The sequence below is a fragment of the Vitis riparia genome, chromosome 8 (genome assembly GCF_004353265.1).
Source record: "Vitis riparia cultivar Riparia Gloire de Montpellier isolate 1030 chromosome 8, EGFV_Vit.rip_1.0, whole genome shotgun sequence".
NCBI lineage: Eukaryota > Viridiplantae > Streptophyta > Magnoliopsida > Vitales > Vitaceae > Vitis > Vitis riparia.
Genome location: NC_048438.1, coordinates 12,914,309 through 12,926,949, shown reverse-complemented (window position 1 = coordinate 12,926,949; position 12,641 = coordinate 12,914,309). Strand labels below are relative to the sequence as shown.

The 12,641-nt window shown below is 35.4% G+C and overlaps 1 protein-coding gene across 1 annotated transcript; it reads right to left on the bottom strand.

Moving 5' to 3' along the window:
• Positions 1–4,982: 4,982 nt before the first annotated feature.
• LOC117921354 (indole-3-acetic acid-induced protein ARG7) lies at positions 4,983–5,415 on the bottom strand. Its single transcript, XM_034839228.1, has one exon. The coding sequence runs from the start codon at positions 5,390–5,392 to the stop codon at positions 5,009–5,011; it is 384 nt and encodes a 127-aa protein (XP_034695119.1). The 5' UTR covers positions 5,393–5,415; the 3' UTR covers positions 4,983–5,008.
• Between the last annotated feature and the right edge of the window lie 7,226 nt (positions 5,416–12,641).

The window sequence follows — 12,641 nt, the reverse complement described above, 5'->3', positions numbered from 1 at the left end:
ATTGGCACACCTTTGTTAATGGAGTAACTTATCTCAAGTTTGTTTAATGTGCAATATTGGAGAGCTCCAACAATACTCCAGTAAAAGGTAGGGGTCATCTGGTAGTTGACCATCATATATAGACATGGTAGGGCTGGAAAATACGGGAGTGGACATTGGCTTGCAGTTCAGCATGTCTACACGTGTAAGGAGGTCTTTTATATACTTGGTTTGGCTTAAGTGCTATCCGAAGTTGGTGTAGTGGACTTCAAGCCCAAGAAAATAAGAAAGATGACAAAAATCCTTTGGAGCAAAGTGGTTGTCAAGGTTGGAAATTATTTGTTGGATTAAAGAAAATCATTGTCCATGATGATGATATCATCAACATAAACAAGAATGATGATAAGTGTACTGGCAGTAGAGAGGATGAACATAGAGGTATCAGCCTTAGAGCTCATAAATCCCTATTGGAGTAAACAGGTACTTAACTTGGTGAACCAAGCTCTAGGGACTGTTTTAAACCATAGAGTTTTAGAGAGCTTACAGACCAAATGTGGAGCAGAGGAATCAGCAAAGCCTAGGGGCTGCTCCATGTAAACTTCATCTATTTCTCCATTTAGAAAAACTTTATGAACATTCAGTTGCTTTAAAGGTCATCATGAGATAAAGCTAAGATGAGAACAAAACGAATCATAGCAAACTTCACCACAAGGCTGAAGGTTTCAAAATAGTCTAGGTTGTGCATTTGATGAAAACCTTTAGCTACTAAGTGGGCTTTATGTCTCTCAATAGAACCATTTGGTTTGAATTTAAGTTTGTAAACCCACTTGCAGCCAATAACTCTGTGATTTGAGGGAATAAGAACTAAGGTCCAAGTGTTATTTCAACTTAAAGCATCAAGCTCCAATTTCATAGCTTGTTTCCATTCAACACTTTGAAGTGCTTGTTGCATTGAAGTTGGTTCAGTGAGGGATAAGAGTGGAGGAGACTAACATATGGACAACAACATTTTAGGCTTATAAACCCCACTTTTAGATTTGGTTTCCATCAAATGGATATTTGTGGCTGCAGGTTCTCTATGGATATGGATACTTGGAAAAGCATAGGTAACAATAAAAACATTATTTTGAACATTGGTAGTATCTCCATGAGGTGAAGAGTTCTATTAAGAAACAATAGGAGAAGATAATGAGGTTGAGGTTTTAGAGGAAGAAACGATAACAATAGGAGAGAGTATTAGAGATTGATTTGGTTTAGAGACTAGTGAAGAAGCATTATGTGGAGAAGTAGTATTAGTTGATGGTGTGGAAGGAATGGTTGTCGAAATGGAAGAAGTAGTACCAATATTGGAGGATATGGGAAGAGGAAATGAAAAGTAAGATTGGGAAGAAGGTGTCGTAATTGGTAAGGAGAATGACTAAAAAGGAAAGAAATACTCATTGAACACCAATGAAAATGCATTCAGCAGAGTGAAACTCTGGCTTATTATTATTATAGGAACGAAGAAAAGAGAAGCAAGGACACTGAAAAACATGCAGAAACTCATACTTTGGTGTTTGGTTATATAAAACCTCATATGGAGATTTATTTGACTAGATTGGTGTGGGAAACTTGTTTATCTAAAAGGTACTAGTTTGAAAAGCAAAAGGCCATAAACTAAGACGGGCATGATGACAGTGTGCTAGAAAGGTAAGTCCCATGTCCACAACATGTCTATTTTTTCTTTCAACTCTTCCATTTTGTTATGATGTATAGGGACATGCTTCTTTATGTTTAATTCCATGAGAATGGAGAAGTGTAGAGATGAGTTTATTCACTGCCCCAATCACTTTGAAAAGCTTTGATTTGGGAATCAAACTGAGTTACAACGATGTTTTTAAATTTTGGAAAGGTAGGGGATAATCATCAATGAATAAAAGGAAGTGTCTAATACTAGTCACAAAAGTAATTGCGGAGGCTCCCCAAAGATCAAAGTGAACCAAATCAAATGGTTTTATTACTCTTGAGTGTGCATTTACAAAAGGTAACCTATGACTCTTTGCAAGCTGACATGAATTACAAAAATCAAAACAAAGTGCTAGGAGCAGCTTGTATACCACTACGTCTAAGAACCTGTGATAGAACTCTAAGTGAAGGATGTCCAAGTCTCCCATGCTAGAGATTGAAGACATTAGCTGGTGGAGAGACACTGGAGGAGGCTTGAGCTTCAAAGGAATTGTGATGGCTTGGAGAGTTGTTAAGTTTATATGGCCCTTGTTGATATGGTCTTGAGTTTTTGGAGGTTACAAAAGGATTATACTCAGCTAATCTCTATTAAACATAAGTTTGCTAATGGAGCCAAGCTTATTTGCTAGAGTCTTAAGCTTAGAAACATACTCAGACCCTCCTTACTGTATTGAATTTCTATCCTTCGCTCCAAAAAATGAGACTACAACGTAAATCTTAGAAGTAGTGATCAGACCAACAATCCTACTGATCATACTCTCTGTCAAGGATGAGACCAATTAATCAATAGCCGATTCAACTTCTACCACCATCAAAATCAAGGGTTCACAAATTGTCGTAGATCTAGGAAGCAAGGCCAAGTAGGGAGAGTTCCATTGATGTAATCTTCAAGACCATTGACAATAATTACATTCAACAAATGATTTTTCTAGAGGAGATTATATTCTTGATGCAATTTGATTGTGAGAGGTTGGCTAAGAGTTGGAAGGGGTTGATGAATGAACTGAGTAGGTAAGGTGTTTTGAATTGGAAACTGGTATTGTGACGAATTTTGTGGAGGACTTTCAATATTAGATGAGGGAAAAGAAAAAGCTAGATATGATACCAAATCGAATTTGGAAAATAGTAGAGGAGAAAAAAGAAGGCCAAAAAAAGAGTAAAGCGGTTCAATTTATTACTAAGCAGAACAAGAATTTTTCTTTTTACATATAGGAATTACCACATGACATCACCAAGGAAAAACTCACTTAAAAGTAGGAATAAAGTAACCAATACACTAATAAAGAACTATCTACAATTAGTTACAGGGATTATTGTCTGATCTAATAATTATGGGGTTTAATTAGAGAATAGTTTTCTAGCTTCCTTTGAACAGGTGATGGATTTTAGAGATTTTAATAAGAAAAATGAGATGAAGTAAATAGATCACATTCCCTAACTCGTTTTCAAATTGTTAATGACGGGTATGTGAATATCCCATTACTAGCAGCAGAAGTCAAAAGATGACTGCTGCTGCAACTGGAGGGATGGTAGAGTAAACAAGCAACCTCTCCATAGTGGATAGAAATTAAATTTGTTATGGGCATCAGGTACTGCTGACTTCATGACTTGCACTACTAATATTTTAATGTTTACAAAGAGTATTTTATAGCCTATATACTACATGGATGGTTGGGATTCATTCTTTTGTCTGATTAAAGTTGAATGGCACGTATGTAAAGTCACTTTTGTGCCGTAATTTTGGAATGCCGACTAAGATAGCTTTGCCCTCCGTCAATGCTTTGGGCGCCCCATCCATCACTACAATTTGTGATCATCTTTGACTCTTTGAAAAGCGAAGAATTTAAAAATGGTGTTGAGGGTGGATTTTTTTACGGGGTGAGAAGCCGAGCTTTGAAACGGAAGCGACTCGGACTTAAAAGGAGAATGAGGGAGCGAGTAGCAGTGGCAATTGGAGACAGATCATGGAGGAGCACTTTAGAATGACCCTTTTAATGGACTTGTACGAATTCTAAAGCAAGAGTCAAATGAAATTTTAGATCTTTTATATTGGGGTTCAAGTGAATTCCATTGGTTGTTATGATTCGATTAATAATAGACCTTCGTGGGCTTCTGTACCATCATTCTTATTTTTACGGTGGGTCTTTGAGTGGCGACATGACCATCCTCTCAATTCAATCAAAGCAGGTTTGATGTATGCATGCCATATCCTTGCATCCATGAGTCTCCAACTTTATCTACTAGATGAAGATTCTCGAAATGGCCTAAGGACTCAGTGGTGGACGGATCAAATCCACCATCGAGGTACGCCAGGGTCTATGTAGAACCTCCTAAACCTAGCTTTTTACTTGAGCAAACGTAATAGTACAAGGATGCCATGTCTTAAGTAGAATGCCAAGTTCATGGGATGTAATAAGGCACCTTTTATCCTTTATGAAACTAAAGGGATGTGCATCGACACCACCTATATGAAGCGTGAGACCAACACTAACTTGTAGGGGAACAAGTCGATACCAAACTTGCATGCGGCATAGGGTTGACCAACCTTATAAGACTACCTTAACAAGCTTAAATGGATCAACTCTCCCCTCAGTACAGGCGAAAAAGTAATGCTTGAAAATATATACTGTTGATTTTTAATATTAACATCCTTATTTTTCTCTCAAAGGTTGTGTTTTTTACTTTCAATTTCCTTTTTTTTTATAAAAAAAATCAATTCTTTTCTTTATGCTATTTCCGTTCTTCCATTTACTAAACCAAAAATATAAGCCTCCATATTCTTTAGAAAATTCAAAATTGGAAAAGAGGTCTACTATTGACAGGATTGACAATTACGCCTAGCTATATTTATGTATCTGTGGGTGCTCATTGATCAGGATCTCCCCTAAAAATTTGTGAAGCTCCTAAGAAAATGGAGCCAACCGTCACAATCATCCACCCTTCTCATAATACCTACATTTATCTAATTCTTCTGGGTGAAAAAAAAATGAAGAAACCATCATCATCATCAAGAAATCCTTTTTACAACTGCAGCAATTATGAAAGAGGGGACAGGGCCTGGTCCGCTGAAGCCCAGCTTCAAATTTCTGGCACCGGCGGATCCACTGGCCCTGAAAATTTAGGACTCACTGCATTTTCTTGAATTGAAGCACACATTTGGAACTAAAGGCGATTTATATATCACAATTAATTAAATTCTACATAGTATATGACAGATTATCACTCCCATTTAGAAGTTACACCTCACAATGAATCAATTTTTTTTTTTTTTTTTTTTTTTTTTTGTGAAGAAACAAATATGTTCTCAAAGGCACGAAGAGAAGGAACTTCGATCCTGAGGAGAGCTGGCGCATCGAACCACGCTCAGAAAAATGTTCTCGTCGCAAGGGATACAGAGTTTGGAGGCAGCAATGAAATCATACTCGTCCCGAGCCTGATCCAACAATGCCTTGAAGAGTGGGTGCTTGAGCAGAGTTATTTTAATGACAAACCTCGTGTAATTTTCACCCACATACACTACTAAGTGTCCCTTTGGGACATCTCTTGGAATGGAGCTGCCTTCGTGCATGGAAGGCCACAGTGCCCACTGGCAGCAGTAGTCGCACCCTGCTGATGGTATCACTCTGCTCCCCATTCTCCGCCACTTTTCCAGGCATGCCCTCAGAAATTTCCCCCTCATAATCTTCATCTGCAACAAGACGGAAGATGAGAGAGGAAAGAAGAAGGTGTGGGGTGGGATGGTATGAACTGAAAGTGAGAGGGGGAGGAGGGGGGTGGTGGTGGTGGAACAAAAGTGAGAGAAAGGTTTATATAAGTGTGGAAAAGGGGGAGAAGGAGACACTGTTGGAGCATTAAATGGCTGAAATGATGTGTAGCTAAGAGGTGAGCTATGTATTGAGGGTGTGATGTTTTAATATTATTTATTTATTTTGAATAGCCGCTGTGCTTTGCCATCTTGCATCCGTTTTTTTCTCTCCTATATAGTATTGCTTCTGGATACGAAAATGTACGAACATGAATCCCCGATTTCAAAGCTTTATAAATTATTACAAGTATGGCATCATAAAACTGCAATCTTCTCTCAATGCTTGATCGATGATCTTTCGAATTTCTCGAAATTAGACCCCACAAGTTGAGAGTGGAAAAGATAAGATATGCAAGAGGGATGGGATAAGCTTCTCGGGCATAGTGCGATGCCCACTTATTTGTAATATGTTACTTTGGATATTGTAAAATATACCTATTCGCTCTGGGAGAGATTTCTGAATTGAGAAGCCTTACTCTTCCAATTCAGTCATGTGAATCTTCAGCTGGATGACAACTGGGGTTTAAAGGTCCATCGCATGAAGATCTTGCATTTCCATTGAGGTTGATTATCAGCCTACAACTGCTAACGTAATCATTTTTAAATCCTCAGATTTGCTCCACTGGAGAACACATTTGGTCTGATGTGTGCATTGTGCTATGCCGTCACTTTCTTCCAATAGTCACCTGCAACTTTTCTTGTATTATCAGTATTTTATGTTGTGTGTTCCACATTTCCATTATACTAATAATGGTGGATCACCTTTACAGCCAAATCCTTTATCTTGGATGATCTTATACCATCTGTACCACACATCCAAAGCGTGTACTGTCCGTACCTGTTGTTTTTGCAGTCACACACATACCACTATTTCCATATGCAGTAGGGTTTGTGATTACCGCTTCACATCAATGCTTTCTGACCAGCGCACATGCAATTGACAGCTCCGAAAGGAAATAAGTTTGGTTGCATGCAGAGAAGATGATGAAGGAAGATAATGCTTTGAGTTCTTGAACAATCATTATTCCAACCCCGCCTGATAGAATCTATATAAGTTAACTTCTTTTCTTCCATTTTCTCTGCAATGAATGAAATGAAACCCTTTTTTCCAGCTCCTACTTTCCTGAACTTCTTACACGAAGTGGACATGGTCAACAGAAAGGGAAAGGGAAAACATCCAGTCAGCTGGGTCATTAGTGGCAGATGATGGAGCACTCTTGGACCTCATATTAGTGGAGTGCCTCTGGGGGTTTAGAAATCAGAAATGTGTTGTGCTGTAGAATGATCTAGGAGCTGAGGATAGAGTTCAAACAAATCTAATAAAGAAGTTTAAGTATATGATTAGTGGCTCATAAGTGGAAAAAATCATGCTGTTTGGCCACATTAGCTTCTCTCCTGATAGGGAATAAGAACAAATTAAAGGGCATTTACATCAGATAGCACATATATACGCCTTGATCTGATACACTGGATTTATTTCTAGATTAATGAGAGTTGACATGTTGATAATAATGGCCTCTCTTTCGGCTGTGGTCAAAGTATATCTTGTGTTTTTGTATGACTACTCATTAATGTTCTTTTCTGTTATGCTGCTAGATAAAACTAGGCATCCATCTATCATGTTCTAATTTTCTACAAAATCCTGATTCTATCCCATGACCTGAAGATTCTAGCCCATGGAGGAGCTACCTTCCATTTTAGTACTGGAAAACCTATACAAGGAAGAAGGGCAACCAAAAGTCAAAACTGCAGATTTCACTTTGAAAATTCCACTCCAATTTGAATTCTATGAATTTGTTTTCATGACAAATCCTGCAGTATATCAACCTCAGACAATGTTTTTTCTTGCACCCGTGACTTGAAGATAACAAAAACGGGATGACATAAAGCTGAAATTTCCAAAAGTTCCATGAAAGTTACAGAAAGGAGGGAGGCTAGATCCGATCTCGTAAAATCCGGGCCCCTCAATGTCCCAAGGGTCAGAAATAACAGGTGAAGAGACAAAAAGATAAAGTGAAGATCAAGCTAATCAAGAAACCATAATTAAATAGAGATTTGTTCATTATTCTGGCCCCTAACGCCACCATCGATCTTTCAAGTTTTTAAATCCATAGCCTCTAGGAATTTTTCAAATTGCCTCTCTCTTATCAGACCAAATATTTAAGATCTTCACAAGCTGAAAATCTCCGTTATATGCCATACCTCTTTAATCACTTGCACGTCTCTACTATCTGTATATCAGTTTCTGACGAATGGCTTTTGAGAAGGATGATGCCTAACTCACGTCTGAGGGGCAAAGTGATTGGAGTTGTCTTGTACCAAAGGAGGAAAGTGTTGTAATTGGCTTCTACTTCTATCCAAAAAAACTTCAACTTGTGTCTCCTAGTGTCACATTATCGTATATACAACAACCCAAAAACATAGCCATCCTCTCAAAAATTGTAATCCTTGAATACGTGTCAGGACTTTAAGATGATACACATATATGACTTTGTGCATGAACCCATGAATGTAAGAGGATTTTGGTGAAGCCATAGGAAGTCAAAAGTAAAAAAAAAAATGTGGGAGGTGGTTTGCGCATACAACAATATACGGTAGCTAGGTTGTGGATGGTGGAGGGGAGACTAATAGTTTCTCCCTCCTGGCAGGTTCATCTAAGGAGGAAGATACATTGGTGAGTGAAGCAGTACACACGGATTCATCCCCTGAAGACAGAATGTGGTGTAGTCGGTTGGTTGGAGAAGGAAGAGATCCTCAATCGGACACATCATTCAAATAAACTGCCAATACTTCGGTAGAAACTCGTTTAGATAGAGAGACGGGTTAGTTCCATTTGTATCCAAGTTTTAAAATGTCAAAAACAAGAAAATTTTGGTAACACGTTTTTGCTTATTCCAAAATAATAATGTTGATTGCTTGCGCTGCATCCTCACAATCATCACCCCACCTAATTAAAAACGATAAAAATAAAAAATGGAAAAGGCCAAAGCGTGTGGATAGTGGATATTTAGAGGTGGGCAACCCATGTCTGAAATTAAATAGTAAATGTGAGAGTGTGTCTGATATCCAGGGAACTTCCAAGTTTTTGGTGGGATGTGATAGGGGTTGGAAGGTGGCGCACATGAGGTCGGGCCACTGCACTCACGGGGGGGAGATGAAAGAGATTGAAGATTGAAGATAGAAGACAACACGCCTCAAACCACAAGCGTGAGGTTCCTCCCACCGGCCAAAATGTGCAATATGCATACACGAGTGAATGATTTTGATTGGACAGGAGGCAGCCCCCACCTCCCTCTCCTGTACACGTGCAAACTGCAGCCTTTCCTACTTATATTAGCTGTCCTCTGCCACCCCCTTTTAATTTCAGGCCCAACCACCTCCTTTAACTCCTTCCCTTCCCATGCCTCCTCTTGGGGAGCAACTGTTTATGCTTTTGGGTTCAAGCCATCTCCTCAATTTAACCCAACCCCCCTCCACCTCTTCCAATTTGGTTTTATAAGGGAAAATTAGAAAAAAAAAAAAAAAAAAAAACCAAGATACTTTTTTCTTTTTTACATTAATTGAGTTTTAACCGGTACACAAAACATAGGCCTTGTTTGGGCGTGATGCCCATTGGTTGGACCTAACAGGATGTCAGACATTATAAATACTGGATATTTTTCGTATGACGTTAGATTATTGCAAGATGAGTAATTAAAAAAATTTAGGGGTTGTGTGATAATTATTTTTTTAAATAGTTTAAAAAAATTATTTTTTAAAAACTATTCTTTAATATTTTGTAGAGTACAAATCTATTTGCAAACCTTAATATGTTTTTAACTTATTTTTAACATTTGAAAATATGTTTTAAAAATAAATTTTATATTTAATATTTTATTTTTAATCATTTCATATATTTGAATAATTATTTTTTAAAACAACCATAAAAAAACAACAAAAAATAATTTTTGGTTGATAAACGTAGTTTTTTTTTGTTTTGAAAAATAAAAAATTGTTCTAAAAAATAATTATCAAACAGATCCTTAAGAATTTTTTTTTTCCCTCGTAGAAGTTGAAATTCATTATAACCCTATACTTTTTGTTACTCATTTTTCAATCGCTTTTGCCTTATATAATACAAATATCAATTGCTATGATGTTATTATACTAGTAAACAACCTAATCCTCCAATTAACAAAATATAAAATTATTATTATATTAAATGTGCTATTGTGAGAACTAAATGTTATCATAGGATATGTATAACATATGATTTGTAAAAGAGAAAAATGAAAAAAAATCAAGAGAACAATTTACTTACTATTTGATGTGATCATGGCACCTTGGATCAGGTTATAGTCATTCAAGGGGCCAAAGAATGAGTTGGCCCAAAAGCTTATTGACGAGTCCAAGGCCCATCCCGAAAGCTGAAACTGCTTATATAAAACTATTATTATTACATATATTGTTGTTCTCACATTATGATTCATATTATTAATTTTATTAAAATTATTAATATCCTTATTTTTACCTTTATTATCATGATGTCAATTGCTACAAATCAATATACATAATTTATTTTTTTAATTCATAAGGCTTATAAGCTTCATTATAAAGATCAGTAATGGTAGAAATTCCTTGAGTGTATGATGCTAATGCATTGGTACAATGCAAAAATACAAAAGCTAAGATATATGTACAACAAAAATATAATATTAATTTTACAACATAAGTAAATCACCTGAGAGGGAGGTTGAATTGGATATTATAAAATTTAAAAAATAATTAATGAAAAAAAAAGAATAAAAATAATTAGCAAGACAATAAATAGGTAAAGAATAAGGAGAAGAAATGCACAAACTTTTTTTATCATGATTGAGCAATTCATCTATGTCTGTTTTTCTCAACATCTTAACCGAATGAAGGTTCCACTAATAAGGCTTCCAACATAAACTTTCAAGTTTTACAATTGGATTCAAGAGGTCCAATGGGTTGTAAAGATCAAAATGATTATTTACATTTTAAATGTCCGTTTTGAAGCTCTAATGTGCATTTACAATCCTTTTAAGAACTCCACCTACTTGAAGTTTCTTCATTCAAAATGAGTAAATGATAAAAGTTTTAAAACTTCTAATCCTAGATATAACTTTGACTCACAATACAAAGGAAACTAGGATAAATTTAAAATGTGCATTTAATGGAATTGCAAGTTTGAAATCAATATGATTAGTTGAAGAGCTTTGAAGAAGAGAAAAAGAATATTCCAAATTGAATGTATTTGTTCTCGTGTACATAAATGCAATGAAGCTATTCAATTTATAGTTTTTTATCTTAGGAACCTAAAAAATCACAGAAGCACAGTGACCAATTAAACATCGATTCAATTGATTGACTAATTGTTATGCATTAAATGCCATTGAAGTTTCTGAGCTTAGTTGGAGGTTCGATCGACCCTTAACTAACTACACACTAACTATTGAAAGAGAAAGAAGAAAACTTGAACTTTAAACAACTCTTAACCAATCAATCCCAACTGATAGATATAGTTCCCCAATTAGTTGAAGGCTCCCTCAACTAGTTGCACTTTAAAGTGCCTAAAAATTCGGTTTGGGATTTGAAACTTCCAACAACTTGTGTAATCCATTTTAAAACATTTTAAAGTTAGTTTAAAAAGAATATGCTTCAAAGTTTTAAATTAAAAACAAATGCTCATCCATTTTTATGATAAAATCATTGTTTTTGAGCTTGAATAACTATGAAAACTAGTTTTTAAGTACATGAGAAAAGTTTTAGATGTAAGTGCACCAACAAATACTATCTTATAGATTATCCTAAATTATTTCAAATCTTTAAGAGGTCCAAATCTTCATGGTAGTGAGTTTCTTCCATGGTTGCTTGAATTTTCTTTAGATTCTATCGTTCAAAAAAAAAATATCCTATTAGAGGTGAGAGAGGAAGGGATAGAAATTCTTTTCATATAAGGGAGGATTAAGGAAATACGATGGATATCCTAATTATTAGAATATTGATTTATAAAATCATGAATTTTGGCATTCCATCATATGCAATCTAAATAATTATTGTTTACAAATAAAGTCAATGGTGACATATAAATATGTCTAAAATTAAATCTTCTACTTTTTCCTATACATAATTTCAAAATTACTTTAAAAAATCTAAATAATCACTTAAAGTAACTTTTAGATAATCTTTTGATAGTTAAGTTTTGTAAACAATTATTTAACATACGATTCTTTCAAAAATCACTTTTTTATTACATACATCACCGGAATAATATCAAAATACTTATTTTAATTCATACCTAATTAAACATTTAGTTTATAACAAAGTGTTCTAAATAAAAGTATTTTAATTATAATAATTTTCAAGCATACTCTTTATCTTTATTGGATCAAGTGGCTGCATCAAATGACTGACAAAACTCAATGCCTATAAAGAAATAGGTTGGTTAGATTTAAGATGTTGAAGTATTTGATTGAATAAAAGGATTTTTATAGATAGGTTGGGGACCTGAAAGTGATTTTGGTAGTGGGCTTGGAAGTGGGGATGCACATCCAACTAATGGATTTGCTTTCAAAATCCCAATTGATGGGTTAAATGCATTTTTGGGAGTCAGTTGTCAGCAATCACTTGAGACCCAAAAGTTTAATTGCATAATTTAATTTTCAAAACCTTTTATATAGGTACACTTTAAAAGAAGAAAAAAAAGAAGAGAAAATTGCAATGCCTAAGATTTATTATGTGGGGCACTTAAGCACAAGACTAGTTTTGAATGCTTATATATTGAACTAATTTGGTCAAAACAATACTTTTCATAAAACCTAGAATTATTCAATTTTCACATCTCTTGCTTAAAACTAATAGTTTTGCAAAGGGAAATTGCAAATCTAATGTCACGAAGCAACTTAAACAGGAAATCCATTATGTTTTGACTTGTGTGTGTGCGCTAATTCCACTGGCAAGATGGAATTTCCCTGTTCAGGGCTAAATTTTGAATGAGGACAAAGAACTTTTCCCAACCTAATCGTGTTTTAAAACTGATACGAAAATTTTCCCATTAGATTCCAAGAACACCCACTCAATCTTGTCTCCTTTTTGGTGGAGATCTTCATAATTAAACGTGCGGTATTGT

Coding starts and splice junctions, on each gene's coding strand:
- LOC117921354 (XM_034839228.1), bottom strand. CDS start 5,392: ATGAAGATTATGAGGGGGAAATTTCTGAGGGCATGCCTGGAAAAGTGG.